At 50.5% G+C, this 20,331-nt stretch overlaps 1 protein-coding gene across 1 annotated transcript in view; it reads right to left on the bottom strand.

Moving 5' to 3' along the window:
- The window catches only part of RGMA (repulsive guidance molecule BMP co-receptor a), a 29,305-nt gene extending 19,460 nt beyond the window's left edge, over positions 1-9,845 (bottom strand). The window contains exon 1 of the mRNA XM_019726688.2: positions 9,534-9,845. Coding sequence (XP_019582247.2) covers positions 9,534-9,547 — 14 coding nt within the window. The 5' untranslated portion in view covers positions 9,548-9,845. The remainder of the gene's footprint in view (positions 1-9,533) is intronic.
- Between the last annotated feature and the right edge of the window lie 10,486 nt (positions 9,846-20,331).

The raw sequence follows: 20,331 nt of genomic DNA, 5'->3' as shown, positions 1-20,331 counted from the left end.
AGAAAAGGCAGCCTCGCTCCGCCGGCGGGAGCAGCGAGCCGGGCGGCTCGGTCCCCCTCGGCCGCCAGCGGCCGGCGCGCCCCCTCCCCGCGCGCCCCGCCCTCACCATCCATCACCCGGTCCCGTCCAATGTCCGCGCGGCCCTGCCACCCCTGCTGCCGCGCCGCCCGCCCCCTCGCGCTCGGGTTTCAGCACCGCCCGCGCGGGGGCGGGGGTGCTGGGGGAGCTGGGCGGGGACCCAGGCGGCTCGATTGCGGCGCGGGCCGCGGGGACCTCGGAAACCCCGGGACGCAGGGCGCGCCGCGGCTCCCCACGCAGAAAGGGCCGAGCACCCCGGGCCGGCCATCCCTGCAGAGCGCAAGGGCGGCAGCGCGCCTCCTAGTCTTCCCCGTGAATATTCAATCCAAGTAGAGACTGTGCTTGGAAACAAACCCCAGGTCCCCATTGCAACTAGATTGCCGTCCCGAATCCGCCACCGACACCCCCGTGGCTCATTTCTCTCATTCAGATGTGTCCCCCTGCAGGAGGCAGAAAATCCGCTTCCCAGTTGTCCAGGGTCGCGGGGATGGCCCGCTGGACCTCAGCCACTTGCGCACCTCGTGGCCCACCCGCCCTGGCCCCGGGCCACCCACCCCGCCTGGGTTCGGCTGCCTCCTGCATCCCCTCCAAGCACCGCGCCGCTTCCGAGGACTCGCCCTGGCTGCGCTCCCGAGCTGGGGGCCTGCGAGCCTGTGGGCTGCTGCAGGGGGACGGCTGCCACCCCGGAGGAGGTGTGGTACAGCGCTCCCCGCGGTGCGCAGGGCCCTGGCCCCAAGGCCGCTCTTGGGAGGGCGTCAGAGTGGTCACTTTCCTTCCTTCAGTTGGTCGCTTATTTTTTTTCCAGGATGAAAATGTCACCTCCTCAAAGTTCACTAGGCCCTAGGTCTCTTCTGCTGCTGCTCTTGGGATATTTAAGAGACTGGCAGCTTCCCCCCAGAAACATCTTCTGGATGGAACACAAATAGGCCAGAGGGAGTGATTTTAGCCAATCCAATTCCTCCCTTGGCCCACTCACCTCAGGTCCAAGCCTACTCATCTGGTTCTCTGGAGGAAAAAAAATTCTGAGTTTTATCCAATTTCGGTGTTTCTCTTAAGCCCTGTCGCAGCGCTGACTTGCTGAAGGCCACACAGGCTGCCGGCACCCTGCCTGCCAGGAGGGGAGGCCCGCTCTGGAGGAGCAAGCTTTGGACAAGGCGAGAAAGGCCTACGTCTGTGAAGACACACCCGCAAGCAGGAATACGCCTGAACCTGGCTTCTACAAAATAGGTAAGAAAAGGGACCAGGGCCTCAGCCAAGCTGTGCCATGTGGCAACAGGAAGCTGTTGTTCCCTTAGGACAAAAGGCCAGGATGGCAACTGCTCACCTGCCTTCACAATTGGGGTGCCAATGCCACCATATTTCCGTCCAATATGTAGGTCTTAGTCCAACAGGCTCTAATGATCACTCCTCTAAACCCACGTTCGTTTGGAGTCCTGGATTGCCAAATGCTATGGTTTGTCCAGTGAAAGCCCACCAGCTGAAAATCCAGGTCTTGATTCTCTCAAGCTTGGCCCAACGGTTTATTCTGCAGACCCCCAGGACAGCCCTGGCAAACCGAGGCAGGCACACAGCCAGCCTGCACAGAGACCCATGAGGTCCCCTAATTAACACCACTTGCTGGGGTCTGCCTTTCACAAGTGAGTCTAAAGCCTCCCACTCACGAGAGAGAAGGGACCTGTTAGCATTCCCACCAGTGCAGTCACCACCACCACGGCTGGCAGCCTCTCCAGGTCCGGGAACACAGCAAAGAGGCTGTGCATCTTCAGAAGACACGAAAGCAGCCTCTTCCAGCGCTGCCCTGGCCCAAGCGTGGACACCTGACAGCAAGACTTCCGGCCTCTACAACTCAGTGTCTTCCTCTGGAAGGGGCAGGCCGATAATACAATTTGGGAGGGGCACGGGGCCACCAGAGCCCCCACCGGTGGCACCCCCCTAGTGCCACCACTTGGGGAGGAGATCCAGTTCTTATGGCAGAAGCAAATAATCTGGGAAAGAGATGCCAAGGGCTTTTTTTCTCACGAGGAGAAATGTGGGAGGCTGAATTCGGACATCATCAACGTGGACATCTGGACTTCACACAGTTTAGACTAGCTGGAGAAATCCAGGCCCGAACAGAGCAGAAAGGGGTTGTGTTGACCTGGAGGAATCAGACTCTACTGGCTAAACCAACCAGCTTGTTGACAGCTCCCGACTCTTTGCAAGAATAAAACATTCTTGACTTGTTGGGTTTTGGAACTCGGCATTTCATTCGCCATAGAAACTCATGGAACTCAAAGCGTAGCTGACTTCAGACAAACAAGTCCACTTATGGTTCTCCCCTAGGTGGGAGCCTGCACCTCGGGTTGAGACCTTCTCTTGCATTTTTCTGAACACTTGGTCTGGCCCAGCCTTTAGCAAACAAACATTGTGAAAAGACCCCCCCAAACCCCGGTGTTGTGACTGTAAACAGACTGGACAGAGTCCATTTTCTTGCAATTTGGATTATGTTCTCCTAAATGCATTAACTGAGGCTTGCGTCTGCAAAAGCTTAATATGCATTTTCTTGCTACCGCCCCAGCTTGCCCTGCAGTTAATCACCATTTGTTTGCCATCTCTGCAGAGCCCCCATTTGATCTGCAGGCCTGGAACCATCTGAGAATTCTCTCCTCCAGATGAAATATGAACATTTAAACTAAGTCTGGGAGCACCAGCGATCCCTGGGGGATCCCCACTGTTTAGAATTCTTCATCCAGAAAAGTACCTGTTTATCCTATTTTTGTGTGTCCTGTCTCTAAAAACAATTCCAATCTGTGGCGATTTCCCCCACACTCTGGAACAACTTACTATCGTAAACGACCCTGGGGGTGGAACTTTGTCAGGAGGAATTTTGGAAGTCTAAACATAATTCATCCTTGGGTTTCTCCCTCATCTACAGGCCTGTTTCTACCTCCTCAAAGAATGCTAACAGATTGGTCCAGTTACATTGTTTCTTTTCAGAAAAGTGTATTGTGCTTTGGGACTTTAAAAGGTGCTTGGTAATACTATTTTTCAGTATGTATTCCACCAAAGTGGCTATTAAAAGTGACCCTTCCTAGATGGGCTTCCTTTGTGGGCCCCGGGGGCTGAGTGTGTACACCCCTGGATGCAAGCCTGGATGGAAGAACATTTTGGCCACGAGGCTTCACTCTCATCTTTAATTATCACTGCTCCCTTCCTTCCAGATGGTCCCAGTATAGATAGATATAAGCACATATAAAATCAATCAATTAATCAATCAAGCTAGATAGCTATTATTTTACCAAAAACTCTGAGCAACCTCCTGCCTGCTCCCTCCCCAGTGGGTATTTCCTACTTTATTTTCTGTCTCAGTTAAATAGTCCTATGAACCCTCCATCATGGCCGGAGCTCAGCAGTCAGAGAAAAACCGAGGTGACCAGCCATAGGGGATATACAGATGTATGCGCAGACAGAGTTAAATATAAAACAGTCCACATGAAGGGTCCCAAGGCCTCCAAACAGCTACACCCTCTCTGGGACTTCAATTCCCGTCTGAAGATGCTTATTCTATTGCTTCTCTTTTGGAACTTAGACAACTCACACTTACCCCAACTTACATTGTAGAAGACAAGTAACGGGCCGGGTCACCTGGGTGGCTTGGTGGCAGGTCTGGGTGACTCCGGGCTGTCATGCCACCTCTGCTGAGCTCACCAGCTCCTTCCCAGGTACAGAAATGTGCCTGCCTCATTGGAACCCTCCTCCATCCTCAATGAACCCTACTCCATCCATGTGCTCACCCTCTTGCTCTAAACAGAAGCAAGGACTCCCTTTGCGTTCCTCCCTTTGGGATGCAGCCCTCTTGGAAACCTGCTAACCGTTTCTGGGGTCACATTTCCCTGGTATTTGGATGGAAGCCCCCTTCGTCTTTTTGTACTTCTCTTTGACCTCTGAGTTTCTCAGGAAACTCCTGGAGCAGCCACATTTTCTCTTTTGATACTTCTCCCATTTCCCTCTACTGGGATTGTCGGCTAGTGGAGAACTGGGGTTTCATATATAAAAGTCCCCCCTTTACTTTCCTCTTGAGCCTCTTGTCCGAGGTTCCAGAGCACAGCTACCATCTGATCTACAAGCTTGCAAATCCCTTTGCTGACAAAGCCACGTAGGAAAGCAATAGCATTTGGAATTGCTTAGCTGTCTTTTGAGATTGAGATGTTCTAGACATCGCAGTGGGGATGGAGACACATGTAGGATGTGGGGTGGCTCTACCTGTAGCTCCGTGGTCCCTGGGTGGACCCTCAGCTCCTCACTCTGCAGAATCACTGCCTGACTGCCTTGGGGCGTGGGGGGGCTCCCAGCTCCACAGCCCCATGACCCTAGGGACTCAGTGACACAGGGCTGGCTCTGTAACTACCTGGACCTGCCCTCACCTGACTCCGAGGAGCCTCAGCAGCGACACTTCTGGATTCACCAAGTGAACATGTTGCTGAACAAGTGGGAGATGGAATTTGAAGAGTGGCATTTTTGTGTTTTAGTGTCAGCGTGAAATTCTTCAGTAATAACCCCCAGCAATACTATTGTATACCTGAAACCACACCTTAAAGAAACATTTAGTAACCTCTTGTTCTAAAGCAGCATTTGGGTGCCCATACCGAGACGCACCAGGTTTCTATCATGGGGAACAGACACCCCAGCGTTTACCTCTCCCCATTCCAGTAAGTTCTTGGGAGAAGAACCAGCTTGGAACCATTGATGCACCAAATGGCAAGTGTCTGAACTGACAGTGAATCTGTCTCTCTCTCTCTCTCTGGACCAGCAGAAGGCTGGAGTATTTGGATTAATGAACGTTTTGGTGCCAAGCACAAATACCATAGACATTTAGCAATAGAAACAGATAACTAAGTTATTCATCAGTTTCAAACTTGTTTAGAATGGCTTATGCAAAGCTAAAGTAAAGACGATCCCCAGTTGATGGGAAGTGAGGCAGAGTGCCAATCCAGAAAGAAGAACAAATGTGTCCAGTTTGTCTGACTTTCCCCCATAACACCAGGGTTTTTTATGTTTTCAAGTTGTTGGAGGTTGAGGGGATTTCTTCACGTTTCGGCAATGCAGCATGCTGGCTAAGAACATGCCATCTGAACACAGACCCTGGACCTGTACAAATGGGGACATACGTGAGCTCCCGCAGAGGGGTCACCGTGTGGATTAAATGCATTAATACAATGCATTAGAACAGATGTTTGGCATAGAGTCAGTGTTGATACATAGTTGCCAATATTAGTTTTATGTCATGGATCAGGACCATTGTTTGTTTGTTTGGATTATAAGAGAGTGTCTACTGTGCTCCTGATGATCTGTAGAATTTCCAAACTTCTCTCCTGGTGGATTCTAAGTGGGTTATCAGTTATACTCAAGTTCTATTGAGCTCCCATTGTACGAAAAATTTCCCGTGTAACTGCAGAGTCGTCTCAACAATGGGAGAGGCACAGCCATCTCCATTTCATAAATGAGGAGACTACGGCTCAGGGAGAGTCAGTGACTTGTCCAAGGTCACCAAAAATATAAATGGCAGAGAGAGGCTCAAACCCAGGCCTCGGCAGGCTCGTTTCAGTGTTTTTTCCACCAAACCACAGCTGCTTCTCATCTTCACCCAGAACTTATTTTTGTTGTTAGTCAAATACTATGCCCGGGATGTATAATGATGGATCACACATTAGACATGGGAATATGGTTAGAGATAGATTGCGCCCCAGACACAAACAGAAACATACACGTTTTAAGAAAAGTTTCCCTGAACAATCTCCCCCGACCCCTGAAAATTGAAATAGTTCTAGAATTCTTTTTCTTCCTTTTGGATGTTAAATGGTATCTTTAGGTCAAGTTTTCATATAGTATTTACCTGGACTCAGCCTCTGAATGACAGTAAGTATTGTGCAACAGTTGATTGATTAGGGAAACCTATCTAGAGTATCAATTCATTGCAGTTTAGACCACAAGCCATTCAAAGCACATTTCAAATTCAAAGCTAGATGGTCTTCTTCCTCGAGAGGTTTGCCCTGCCCTCCCTGACTGTTGGCCCAGGCTCAGAGGGGAAGTATGTCCCCTATCAGGCCAAAAGTCAATAGACTGCCAATAGCACCCACATACTCACGAACAAATCAGACACTTGGAGTTTGGGAATCTCCTTTCCCAAAATGGTCTCAATAGAGGAAAAACAAGACAAATGCAATGTAGAAACCCTCGTAGCATAGAAGAGGCTGGCATCTGGCTTTTCCTTACCAAATGATCTTGAGATACCCAAAGATACAAAACCAGGTGTGTTGCAAGATAGTAAGGGAATCATTTTGAAATCAGTATATTGAAATCTAAATGTCAAGCAATTGTAGCTGCACTGACTGATGTAAAACGATATCAATTAAATTCCCATGACTTCCTTGTTTGGGGGCAAAATGACCTGCTGAGCTTAGTAGTGAGGGGTTATGAGCAGGTCTGTACCTGGGGGTGGGGGGTGAGGGGTGGGGGCTACCACCAGGAACCACATAAGGTCTACAGGTGAGCCTGAACTTGTATGCACACTTGGGTGAGGCAGTCCTTAATTTTTTCCTCCTTCATAGCTCTGTAGTGAAGGGAAGGGAGGCTGACATTGAGCTGGTGTTTGGTCAAAATAAGAAAGAGAGGTGCCTGTCGTTTGAATAGGGCTGGCTACCAGACAGGTGGGAAAGCCCGGGCCTCCCTTCTTCAGGTTGAACTTATGTTAAGTTTGTTGAATGAATGTCATCTGGAAAGCAAAGCCATCTCCTAAAGAACCACAGGAACACTGCAGACACTTATAAGTTACTCCCTTTGGGATGAAAAGTCAAGTTCAAGGACAACGATCTTTAAGGAGTAGTACCTTTTCGTTTCACAGAAGTAACAGATTCCTAGGAGCCTGCACTGGTTTCTGATAATCCCTGTTTCTTTATGCTCAGTTTCATTCGGGACTATCCCTTGTCTTTCCCTGGATGACAGACTTCTCAAAATATTGGTGATCATGCCTCTTAAGTGGTGACCAAATTTTGGGACCATACATGGTAAAAGCTAGTCTCGAGTTTAATTCATTTGGTAACCAGTCTGTCGGGGAAAAAGTGCACTTTAAACCTGCAGAATCTGGGCTATGCCCCTTCACCTCTCTTCTGAGAAATGGGGATACCTGTTCCTGCATGCTTCCTGGAAGCAGCCCGCGTTACTGGGAACGTGACTCGAAAAACTCCCTGTCCCTATGTGACCTATTCATTTTATTTTGCCTCTGTTTATCTAAGAATTCCTGTGTTTGGTCCCACATGGGGCGGTTGAAGAGCTGAGTGAAGGGTCATATTGTATGGGATCTCCTCACGCCTCCGTTCTGTTACTACACACACTAGGGAGGCAGTGAGTCGTGCTTTGGAGAGGCTCGGAAGGAGAGAAAGCAGACAGAGGTTTCTCACCAAAGGTTACAGAAACTCCTTGAAAAAGATGCCAGGTTACTGCGAAGCCCCTTTTGTCACAACTCTGGCTATTAAATAAACACTTGCAAATGGAGAGACAGTTTGAGACAGCATGAGAGGTGGGCAGACAAACCACCCACCATTCCATATGTCTATTCAGGAAGTAAGCACCTGTCTATCACCTGAGAAGGAAACACAGGAGCAGGGCTAGTGAAAAAAGGAGGCTGGGACCTCAGCCGCCACCACCCACCACTACCACCACCACCCATCACTGCAACTCAGATGATTTCACTGGGGCCCGTCTCCCCACAAGCAGAACATGGCACAAATCTACAAGGAACCGTCCCCTTCAGAGCATGGAGAACCCAGCTCATTGCTAATACCATCAGGCCTGGAAGGTGGCAGCAAAATGCAGCCCCAGAGAAGGTAGTGCTGCCTGGATGTGTGGGTGCCCCACCCAGAGCGGTGCCCTGCTGTGTTTGCCATCCAGCAGAGTCTGCCCCAGTTGTTAATTGGAGATCACATCCCTTATAAAGGGCTTGCCTGTCGTGGGCTGTGGTAGTGGCACAGCAGGAAACCTCTTCTTTGTATGTGTAAAGATGCCATTTTTGGGTACATTCCTATATAGCTTGGCAGGAGACCCTTTCCCAGTTCCCCTTCAGTTGCCCTTCAGAGCACAGCCAATCTCTTTTCTAGGCATTTGCCGGAAAAACCACTTAAGACTCGCCTGAAAAATCACTAGTCTATGATGCACGGGAGAAGAAGAAGGTCCATGCATAGGTTTTTCAGGTTTCTGCCACAGATGCCTGAAGAATTGGCATCCTTTTAACAGCGGGTAACATTTTTTTGTTATATTTCTACTGGAGGATCCTAAAGCCAGATGGAGAAAGTGATGGATCTCCTTAAGCTGACAACCTGGCACTCAGCACGACCTGCAAGTCTGTCCCTTGAGCTCAGCGTGCTGAGCTCCAGGCGTCGGGCGATCGGGCTCAGCGGGCTGTAGACGCACTGGAAATTACTCTTCCCGGGAGGTTGCCGCCGGGCGCAGAAGTACCTACCTACTTAGAGAACACCCAACTTTGCAGCCTAAGAAAAAAAAACAAAAAACCGCGCAGCTCACCATTTCCGCTAGATGGCGCGATTTCCCCTAATCCGTCCTCAAGACACCCGATTTATAAAATAAATACAAGTCCAACGCCTTCTGAAACCACACTACATAATAGCTTGCAGGCTCCCATTAAAATCTCAGTTTGGGGGGATTGAGTCTATCTCTGAGCAAATCCAAAGCAATTACATTCACAGGATGCAGTCAAGAATTGCATCCGAGCGCCCCCACCTCGGTGTTCCCCCTAAATACACCTGTCCCGCTGCCCCAGCTGGTTCCCTGGGATGAGCCACGGCAGGAGCCAGGCGCGGAGTGGTCGCTGGGCCGGGTCCGCCCGGCCCACCCTTCCACGTAGGGACGCCAGAGGCACTGGGGAAGCCTACCCCTTAGCACTCAAGCCGAGTCCCGCACGTTACCGCACAGTGGCAGTCCCAGGCAAAGGGCCGCTGGGACCCGAGCCCACACGGTGCTCAGCGCCGATGCCCAGGTGGGCAAGGGCTCGTCCCGCAGCTCTGCAGCTGGCCTAGGCAGCCCGGCGCGGGGCCGGAGGAGGGGGCCCGGCGTAGGGCCAATGGGGGTTCACGGCGGGACAGCCGGTGGCCGGCTCAGTCCCAGGTTCCCAGGAGGAGGTGGCTGTGCGGGAGAAAGGGAGCTCCCAGCCCGCACACAGCGGAGGAGACGTTCAGCGGGGCTGTCCAACCACGCGCGCTGCTGGCTGCCCGGGGAGAGCCTTTTAGGAAAAAAAGAGCAAATACCAAACCACAAAAACTTTACAGCTGCCAAGAGCTGAGGCGATCGAGGCGCGGCGAAGCTCCAAATGGGAGCAAGATGGGAGCAAGAAGAGCCGCGGGATGGGGAGGACCCAGGCAGCGCGGTGGCCCCGGCAAGTGTCGCAGCTCCCAGCCCGCGCTTACCTTGGCGGCTGCATGAGCCCCTGCGGCCCGCGGGGGGTGGCGTGGCGGGGCTGCGGGCGAAGAGGGGGTGCCGGGGCGCTGCTCGTCGCCCCCCGGGCAAGGCGGGAGGGGCGCAGTAGGCGATGGTCCCCTCCGCCCCGGCCGGTTCAGCAGCGGCCCGGGGCGCGCCGCCTGCTCCCGGGCTGCATCCTGCGAGCGCCCGGAGGAGCCCGCAGGGGAGCGAACAGCTAGTGCGTCCCCAGCCCAGCGGCTCCGGCGGAGCAGCCCGCGCTGGAGAGACAACTGCAGAGTCGGGTGGCTCGGGCCACCCCCTCTGTCGCCCGGCCCCCACCCGCTGCCGCCGAGCGCGGCGTTGCGAGGTTCGTTTGCGCGCAGCGAGGAGGGGGCGGGCCAGGAGCCCCGGGCGCGGGCGGGGGGCGAGCGCGGGCGGGGGAGGAGGTGGGGGTGCGGGTTCGGGTTGCCCCGCCCCGCGGCGGCCGCACCCTCCCGCATCAGCGCCGGATGGGTGGCTGGGGTTGAGTGCGCACAGGAAAAGTCAAGACTTCGCTAAACGCAAGGGTTCGGGGGGCGTAGGCCACTGCGGCGCCCCCCAAGGTACCCCCAACTTTCCTACTCTCCTTCTGGGATGCCGTGGAGAGCACGTTTTCCACCCTCAGTTCCGTGATGGTCCGAGGGAGAGGTTTCCGCGGGAGGTAGTCACAGCCGGCAGACACATAGCTGCTGTCTGCCGAGAAGCACCTTTGTTCTACCGAGATGTTATTTTTGTTGAAGTATCTTATTTAAAAACATTAATACATATGCATGAGATGTGTAATCCACGAACACGTCCTTTTACCCGACGCAGGCGTCGCTAGAGGGAAAAGGAGACCACATCGCGCCCCTTCCCGGTGCCGCCGCTCGGGAGAGGTAACGGCGGGTCCGTGTACGCGCCGCTGCGGTCCCTGCCGTCCTGGCTCTGTGCTGTTTCACGCACACGTACAGGTTACAAGTGGATTCTCACGGGCTTTTCAAAAGAAGGTTTCACCATGCAGCGCATGCTCACACTGGCGAGAACACGGCCGCTTCAGCAGCGGCAAATCCCCAGAGGCTTTCGGAGTCCAGGGAAAGACCCGGGCAGTGAAACAGCGGCGAGCCACCCAAACGCCATGTGCAAATGTGAAACCCCACCTGGGCCCCGAAGTCCGCCTGCACACGCAGCTCACGCCCAAGGGGACATCACTGGGGGAGAGACATGCGCCGGTGCATTTCAGACAAGGTGATGACCTCCGGGTTCGTAACAGAAAACAAGCCGTCTGGGATTTTCATATGACTGGGAACTCTTTGCATTTGCAAAATGAAAAGGCATCATCCGCATGAAAGCACCATGGCTACTGGTGCTGGTGGTCTTGAGGAATGTGGTTTTCACAACCGTCTGCGTCTTATTGGCCAACTGTAATGAAACAATCTATAAGGGCGATGTAAATAAAATCCATGGAATTTAGCAGGAAGGGACTGGGTATGGGGAAGGCTGGTTTCTATAATTAGCTCTGAGCTTGGGCACGACATTGGGCAAATTAAGGCACTGCTGGGTCTCAGTTTCCCCATCTGTAGATAGAGGAGGTGTACTATTAGGGGGGTGCAAAATAAATTGCGGTTTAAAAGGTAAACAACGAAAAAATTGCAAAAACTGCGATTCCTTTTGCAGCAATCTAAGAGATATTATGTGTGTGCGTGTACGTGTGTGTGTGTGTGTGTGTGTGTGTGTGTACAGTTCTAGCCCTAGTATTTGGTGAATAACCGAGTTCTTCCTTTATTCACCTTTCAGCTCAGCTCCAACAGCTCCTCCTTAGGGAATGGCTCTTCTCACACCTCAGGCTCTTCCTTCCTAACGTTGATCTCACTTTGCAAGTGTGCACTGTTAGGGTGACCCTTCCACAAGGGTGGGCCTCTCCCGCCAGACTGGCAGCAGCCAGGAGGGCAGGAACCAGGACTGCCTCGGGTCCTCATTGTATCCCCAGCACTTAGTACCGTGCCTGCTGGCATGCAATAGGCACACCACAAGAACTTCAGAATATCACACAAGCCGCTTGGCATTTTCAAAAGACCTGTAAGTGGAAACATCTTGTTTTAAAATGGAGCCTTTGGAAAGGACCCAGCAGGGTTTCCCCGTCTTGGGGGACAAACAGTCCCCTGTCCAGATGAGGACAGCCAATATTCTGAGCTCAGCCATAGGCTGCCCAGGCGTCTAGCAGCTATTTACCTTGACGAGCATAAGCTCCAGTGGAGAAGAGAGCGAATATTAATGCTACTTATTAAGTACTTGATTAAGTCAGAACCATGCATAGGACGTTGCAATACACAGATGAGCACTCAGAGTTAAATGAGACCGCGGGGTGTGTTTAGGGTACAAATGAACAAATGTATGTGCTTGCAACCAACAATCTAGAAATATTACTAATACAAAGCTCCAGGGAACGCTTGCCTTTCTTTACTGCAATGGGCCTGAATTCCTTAAAAATATGAACAGGAAATAGGCTAACCTGGGTTCAAGAGTTAAAAAAAAAAAAAGTAAGGTCATTCAGAAACAAGGGGCTGGGTGAGGGTGTGAACGTCTAAGGCAGCAGAAGATTGGCATCTATTAATTCCTGTCTTGTCCAGGGTGCAGTGTGGCCAAGGGAGAGGTTAAAATCTGGCCTCACACAGAGGAAAACAGGAGAGCTGCGGTTTCCACCCCTTCTTGGCCACCCTTTCCTCTTCTCTTTCTGTGAGGGATCGTTCTCCATGCCCCTTAGTTGATGGGGAGAGCCTTTGCCTACAGAGACGGGTGCTGTGGGTGGCGCCTGGTGAGGCTCGAGCAGGTGGCAGGAGGCGCCCAGCTCAGGGAAAGGTGGCACTGCCAGGGTGTAGAGCAATGTGTGTCTCTGACAGTGAGGGGTGGTGCCTGTGGGACGAGAGTGCCTTCTCGGAAAGTGGACTCCTGGTGAAACCAACTCAGGATTTCTTCCCAGCTGACAAAACAATGTGAATTGGCAAGTCTCTTTACTCAGGGCTGGCATCGGGGGCTGTCTTTGAATTGGGTGCCATCCCATTACATTCTTCTGGGTAAATTCAGGTTCAAAAGTAAAAGGGCAGCGTAAGGGAGAAGCAGGTCAGGAGCTTTCCTAGGAGTCTGTTCAAGAAGGAGGGGACAACTGTCCCACCCTTGGCTTCAGTGGGACCCGGGGAGGGAAGGGGGACTGGGGACTTGTTTGCACAGATGGGGAGAAGCTGTGCAGGCTGGATGCCCTCAGAGGCAGCTCTGCCCGCTCTAATCAACCCGCCTTCGGTCACACACTTACTCTGTGTGACGGGCATGATGCTTGAACCTGTGGCAGGCATGTACTTGGGGGGACACAACCTCTGCCCTTAAGTGCCCTGGCAGTGCAGTGGGAGGAAGAAAATAAGAGCAGATAGGCCTCCGTGACTGGGATGTGGGCTTAGCACCTCTGTTTTCCCATCTCATCAGCCCCCCCACCCCATATCATCCTAGTGAAACAGGGCGCTTATGTAAATGCAGATGTAAAGCCCGTCTTTCAGCCTCCTCTTCCAATCAGACTGCTGCTCACAAACCCCGATAGACATTTTGGAATTGACACTTGAAGACAGAGGGGAACAAGAGACCGAAGGAAAATGCAAATACAGTGTCATGGGATTTAAAAGTCGGGCAGGCTTATTGCTAGTTGGAAGGACTAGGAAAGTCTGTATTGGAGAGGTGTCACCGGACATGCTCTCTTGCCGGATGGGTTTGCTTTTAGTGTGAATGACAGGGAAGGAGGGAGCGTACTCCAAGCAGGGGAATTACATGACTAAAGCGTGAGGATGGTGAAAGGTGGGCATGTGCAGTAAGGAGCAGTTAAGCCGTTGGAATGTGTGTACTGGAGAAGAGGTAAGTGAGGAAGGAGGGAGGTGAGGGCCAAAATGGGGAGGACCTTGGTTGCAGAATGGGCAATAGGGAGCCACTGAAGGTTATTGAGCAGAGGAGTAAGGCAAGCGAAGCTGCACTTTACATAGGTCAATGGAAGATGGTTTGGAGAGACAGGAGGTGGAAGACCAGCTAGAAGATTCTACTAATCCTGGCATGACGTTATCAAGAACATGACCCAAGGTGCCTAGAGTGTACTGGGAACTATGGGGCTGATGGGCGACGCACATGCTTTGCAGAAGGAGGAAATGGAGGGTCAGAGGTGGTAAGTGCTCATTGCAGAGACTGGGAAATCACGAGGAGACGCTTGGGAGGGGCGGAGGTGGATGGTGATTGGACCACCACTGTGGTGTCAGCATGGGAGGGGGCCCCCAAACCATACTGAGAAAATCCCTTGATTTTCCATGTTTGAGAGTAGGTAACCTGTGTTAAACCTAAAAACCCCCTGCCTGTGCCCATCTTGAATCTTTTTCCCACAGGCTAGTATGAAGGATTTTGTTGTTGTTAAATAAGCAAACTATCAGCCTAAGGAATAGAGAGCAAATAACATATTTCTATGTTGTCGTTTCATGAATTTGGACCACAGAACAAGGTGACAGGAAAGCAAACTTTTCCACGAGGCATTGCTGGCTGGTTTGGCCGCAAAACAGTTGGAGGATGTGGGCAGCTACAGTCACGGGAGAACAGCGGGGAGGTGGTCCGCAAGCCTGCCCACCCCGCCCACCACAGCACCCACAAAAGCCTGTCTATGACAACTTAAAAACCTTGGGGCCAGCTGGCACCCTGCGTTCCCTCATGGTGACTTGGCAAGCTGGACAGGCTTGCTGACTTTTTTGTCTGGAGGCAAGGTCAGTTTGGGTTGTTTTGCTATCATTTACTGAGCATCAACCCTGCCAGAACATTCTATATCTGTTATGAACGTTTCCTCAGCCTCCGTAACACCCTATGAGGTGGGTGTGAATATTCCCATTTTAGCAGGAACTGAGGTTCAAAGGAGTTAAGTGAGCAGATGAACAGGTGGTAGAGTCAGGGTTCAAATCCACATTCATCTGGGTCCCAAACCAGGGCATTTGCCGTGAAGCATGTGGCCTTTTTCCCTCAACCCTCCTCTCCTCATCTTTCCTGCTGGGTTTAAGACAGATACACGTACACCTGCCACTGAGGGGAGCAAACTTGGGTCCCACTTTCTGCAGCGGAGTATGAATGGCATGCTGTCACCTCCAGCCAAGAGGACCCAGTGTCCACAGTTCTGCTGGTGGGTGGTTTTCCAGGTGGGCTTGGGAGGGCTTTGTGAGTCTGTGAACCCTGGGGAAGCTCAGACAGACACTGGGATCCTTTAAGTACTCAGATGAGCTTCCCAGGAAGTGACTGGGTCACACCTGTTTCTAAAGACCTTAGAAGACCTTGGTCTTCAAATTTGGACCCTTTGGGAAGGAACTTATTGGCTAATATACATACATTCTCATCAATTAACTAGGGTCCCCCCTCTCCACCCACCTTGGTTCCTAACTAACTCACCAACATCTCTGAAAACTAAAATGACTCATTAACATATGAAGGCCAGATCCCATGATCCCTAGAAGCTGGTCTTTGGAATACACTCAATTCAATAGAAAAACAGAAGCAAACAACTATTCCTTTTCTAGGGTGGGTTACTTTGCGTGTATGGCCTGGTTGCAAGGAGTGACCAGGGCACGTGGCTTAGTAGGGTAAAACCTTCAGTCCATTTCTCTCTCTGGTCCTCATTTTCTTTTATATAAAACAGTGGTTTCCAACTTGAGATCCTTTTATAGTTCTAAAATTCTACAATTTCATGAAGATAAAATAATACATAATTTTATTACTCAGTAGAGTGAAAATTCAGTGAAACTCAATAACTCCAGTTCTCTTGACAATTTTTGGACTTTTGCTCTTGACTCTGATTCTTCAAATATTTTCTGTAAGCAAGCAGGATATAAATAGTAACAACATCCCAACTCTAGACTTTGGGATTACAAATTCATAGGAATCTTATTAACAGTTGTCAATCTGTAACATCCTTATTTTTCTCTCCTTTGGTAGTGCTCATGGTAACTTATATTGTCATAAATGTCTGGATTTGGGAGTTATGTGCTAGTAATGGCTAATTTCTTTTTTCTTATTTTAAGTTTCAGGTGAACAAAACAATGTAATAGACGTTTCCACCCCTGGTGGATAGCTAATGTTATGTGTGAACTTGACTAGGTTATGGAACCCAGTTTGACCACACTCTTCTCGATGTAGCTGTGAAGGTATTTTTTTTTTTTTTTTTAGCTATGATTAACATTTACAATCAGTTGACTTTAAGTAAAGCAGATTATGTTCCTAAAGTGGGTGGGCCTCATCCAATCAGTAGAAGGCCTAAAAACAAAGACTAAGGTTTTCGAAGAAGACGGAATTCTGCCTCAATACTGAAACTCAGAAACCCTGCCTGAGTTTCCAGCCTGCTGTCTGCTCAACAATTTTTAAAAACTTTTTTTTACCAGCGCCCACAATCATGTGAGCCAATTTCTTAAAATAGATCTCTCTTTATATGTATACTGGTTGTTTCTCTGGAGAACCCTAATTCAGCATTCAGACAGGGCCATTCAAGACACATGAGAAGTAAGCATTCACTCATTCACCCCTTCATGTAATCAGTAATAATTTATTGAGATAAACAAATATCTAGCACTGTGGAGGGCACTGGACATGATTTATAAAATATCACAGGACATGTGATGTACTCAGACTGTGGTTCCCTGGAAATGCCCCGTAGAATCTTATGAAGCAATGAGGTAGTAAGTATTACAGGAGCTCAGAGATATACCATAGGTTTGGTTAGATAAAGGCCCCTTTCTGGGAACTCCAGAGTGTTAAACTCTAATGGCTAAAGTGAGATGTTTAGATAATGTGCCCCCAAATGAGAACCTTTTTTTTTCTCCTGGAGACTCGATGGCACCAATTTTCAGGTTCTGTGATTTTAAATCTGTGAAATGCTTTGATAGGGCAAAGTGACCTTGGGGCTGCTTTGGAGGTGGAAGGAGTGGGAAGGAGGAGTGAGAAAGTAGTGAGAAGAGGAAAGAACACTGGGCCAGTTCAGGAAGGTCTGGTTTTCAACCTGGGCTCTGACATTAGCTGAGTGACCCTGGGCAAATCACGCAACATCCCGAATTCTCATTTTCATATGTGTAGAGTGGGAAGGATCATTCCTTGAAGGGTTGGTGAGGACTCAATAATCTCACTCATATAAAAAAAACCAAGAACAGGTCTCAAATTAGGCGGTGGGAGGGCAGCAAATGGCAGTTACCATTTTCAGGTCTTCTTTGCATCTTTGCACTAAAGACAGCAAGAAGCGGACCTAGTACTATGTTAAAAACAAATACAAGCCATACTCACCATATCCACGTCATGGGGGACCCCTTTCGAGAAATGAAGAAACAGCTGCCTCCGACAGATGCTGTATCTTGAAGAGCCCATTCCTGCAGCAGAACTCTGTGTGGTTTGCTCTCCTTTTACTCCTATCTCTTGGAGTTAATGTTACCCCGTGTCACCCAGGAGAGCTGCCACAGGCTGAGGGGAGTCAGAGAACTACAGTCCACGAGCCACACAGCATGGTCTTTGGTGTCAGAGAAATGAGCTTGAATCCTGGTGTACGAGCCATGTCTTGTTCTCAGGTTGCCTATTGTAAACAGGAAAACCAGACCGGCATTGTTCAGACTGTTGGAGCTGACGTTTACAAAATGGAAGCTGTTTTTACTTTCATCATCAGGGATTACAAAGGGACCCATCTGATTACACAGGAACGAAAAAGAAGGCTTGCTGGGATTAGCACAATTTGTTCAGGGATCTAGTAGGTGGGTGCAAAAGTAATTGTAGTTTAAAAAGTTAAAAATAATTGCAAAAACTGCAATTACTTTTGCACCGACCTAATAGTTCCTTGTTTCCCAAACCTGGTCTGTCTTTAGAATCAGCTGGGCGTCCTGTTAAGAGTATAGGTTCCCAGGACTCACTCCAGAGCTAGTGAAAGAAAATCGTCTAAGGGGAGATTTGGGGATATGTAGGTACAGTTTGAGCAGATATTTGCACCCACGTTCATAGCAGCATTATTCACAGTAGCTAAAAGGTGGAAGCAACCCAAGCATTCATGGATGGATGAATAGATAAGCAAAATGTGGTGTATACATACAATGGAGTATTATTCAGCCTTGAAAAGGAGATTCTGACACATGCTACAACATAGTTGGACCCTGAGGACATTATGCTACGTGAAATAAGCCAGCCATGAAAAGACATAATATATGATTGCACTTATATGAGGTACCTACACTAGTCCAATTTATCGACACAGCAAGTAGAATGGTGGTTGCCAGGGGCTGGAGGAGAGGAGAATGGGGTATCAGTGTCCAGTGGGTACAGAGTTTCAGTTTAGGACAATGGCAATGTTCTAGAGAAGGATGGTGGTGACGGTTGCACTTAATGTGCAAATGCATTGAATGCCACTGAGCTGTACTCTTTAACATGATTCAAATGCAAAATTGTATGTTATGTGTTTTGTACCACACACACACACACACACACACACACACACACACAAACACACAAACACACACCTGCACTGGCTTTTCTAGCACAGTCTGAGAACTTAAAATGGAAATGACTTCGTCATTCCAAATGCTTATTTTCTATTCTTTTCCCCGTGGCGTATCCTGCAGGCTTTCCCTGGCCATCACCATGGCAAGGCATCCAACGTGCCCTGAAGGACAAAGTAGCAGGGCTGGGAAGCAGAAGGGTTTGGCTGGAAGAGCTGGTGGAGGGGTTTCCTCCCAAACCGTAACACCTTCCTCTCCTGCCTTCCTGTCCTTTGCACGAGTGTCACCTTGGAGTATAAGGACAGTCGTGCTTGGGGGAGGTGAACACCAACGACACCACACTTCCCCATCAGTAGCTACATGACCCCGTCTCATCTCCATCACAGAGCTGCCACCTCTGACATCCGGCAACCAGACAACCAGCCTGGGGGCATCTCATTCTCAGCTCCCTGGAGAGTTAGGGGAAATGACAGCCTGCGGCCTTCCTCCTGGGAGACAAAGTAGGGTGGCCTGGGAGTTCAAAGGTCAAGAAGAAAAAGAAGGGCCGATTCCCAGGGTCCTGGCGCTCACCCAGCCGCCACGTGGGGTCAAAGCCATGTTTTCCTACAGGCTTCTCACTTCTCCCACCTAGAAATGTTGCCCTTGAATCAAGATAGTGGTTAAACACCTCTCAATAATTCATCAGTCTTTGGAATTGGTGATCTCTGCCTGTTCGTGCTTTTCAGGTCGCTTTTGCGTTTTTTTTTTTTTTTTTTTTTAATTCAAAAGTGGTGTGAATAGTGTATGAGCACCTACGGGTCCCATATACCCACGTTCGGGGGTTCGGGGTGTAGGGTGTGTGTGTGGGGCGCCCTCCTTCCCTTTTCAAGAAATAAATCAATGTGGGGGAAGTCAGAGCCTGTCACCTCAGGCTGCCTCTCTCCTGCTCATTTGGGAACAGAAACGAGGGACAAATCTATGCATAGAGGTTTGGCCAGCATTGCGCTCCAGAGCTTTTTATTCTGTCCAACAACTCTGACGGGCGCTGGGTCCCAACAGACTTTAAACAGAGCCATCACACGTTCTGTGACAAAGAGCACCGAGGGAGAGAAATGAGGAAATGGAACAGGGAATGCTGGCTTTCAAAAGAGGGGAAGCAGGAGACAGAGCTGCTGGAAGAGAAGGCCTTGGAGCATTTGGGGTCCTTCTGACGGACGGAGCTGGCCCTGGAGAAATGGGACGCAAAGGGGGACAGGGACGAGGGACGGGGAGGCCGGAGAGTCACTTTTACTCGGTAGGTGGTGGGTTTCAGAATCTGAAAAACGTCTGCCATCTGCGTGTATTATTTTTCTACTAAAAAAAATCCTTACCAGCACAGCGGGTCCCCCTTATCCTGGGGGATACGATCCAAGACCCCCAGGGGATGCCTGAAACCCCGGGTAGCCCTGAACCCTATACAATGTGTTTTTCTTTACATAACGTACCGTGTCCCTTCAAGGGAGCGCGTTTGGCTTCTCTCCGGCGTATCCGAATGGCCAGCACCCCTACTCTTGCATTTTGAGGTAAATTATGAGGTAACATGGGGGTCACTTGAACACAGACGCTGCGATAAGGCCACACGACGATCTGATGAGCGCCGCGGCGACGGCTACCACGTGACTAAACTGGCGGGAACGGTATGTAGCGCGGGGAAACGTAGCGCAGGCGCATTCCATAGAGGGAGCGCCACGTCCCAGGCGCGAGGGAGCGGGTCGCGCGAGATTTCATCACACGCCTCAAAGTGGCGCGCGGGTTAGAACCTGAGGAGTTGCTTGGTTCTGGAAATTTTTAATGTGATCGTTTCCGACCGCCGTGGCCGGCAGGTAAGTGACCCTGTGGAGAAGCGGGCACTGTATTCACATTCGGGTCGTTCTGTGCGGTGCTGTGCGGCCGGCCGTCGTCTGTCCGGCGCGTTGTAGGGAGTTTTCCAGCATCCGGGGCTTCTCTCCTCACGCCGGGGGAACGGCGTCTCCTCAGCCGGCACCGGTTTTGATGTTTTCTGTGTCTCCCGCACACCTGCCAGCAGCATTTGTGGGAGGCCTAGTGCCAGATAAAAATGTGGGGCCCCTTGTACAGAAATTATTGAGACTGTCAAGACGGTGACAGCAGAGGATTAAATCAAGTGTGAGGCTGAGGTGGTCTGGTCCACCGACCCGGGTTTCCAGACACTGCCAAGCGCGAGAGACAGCGGTTTAGTCTAATATATCGGGGTTCCCCAAAAATGTGTACACATGACTTGTATTCATCTTTT

This window comes from Rhinolophus sinicus, linkage group LG13, assembly GCF_036562045.2.
Source record: "Rhinolophus sinicus isolate RSC01 linkage group LG13, ASM3656204v1, whole genome shotgun sequence".
NCBI classification, from domain to species: Eukaryota; Metazoa; Chordata; class Mammalia; order Chiroptera; family Rhinolophidae; genus Rhinolophus; species Rhinolophus sinicus.
This window is presented reverse-complemented; position numbering and strand designations above follow the sequence as displayed.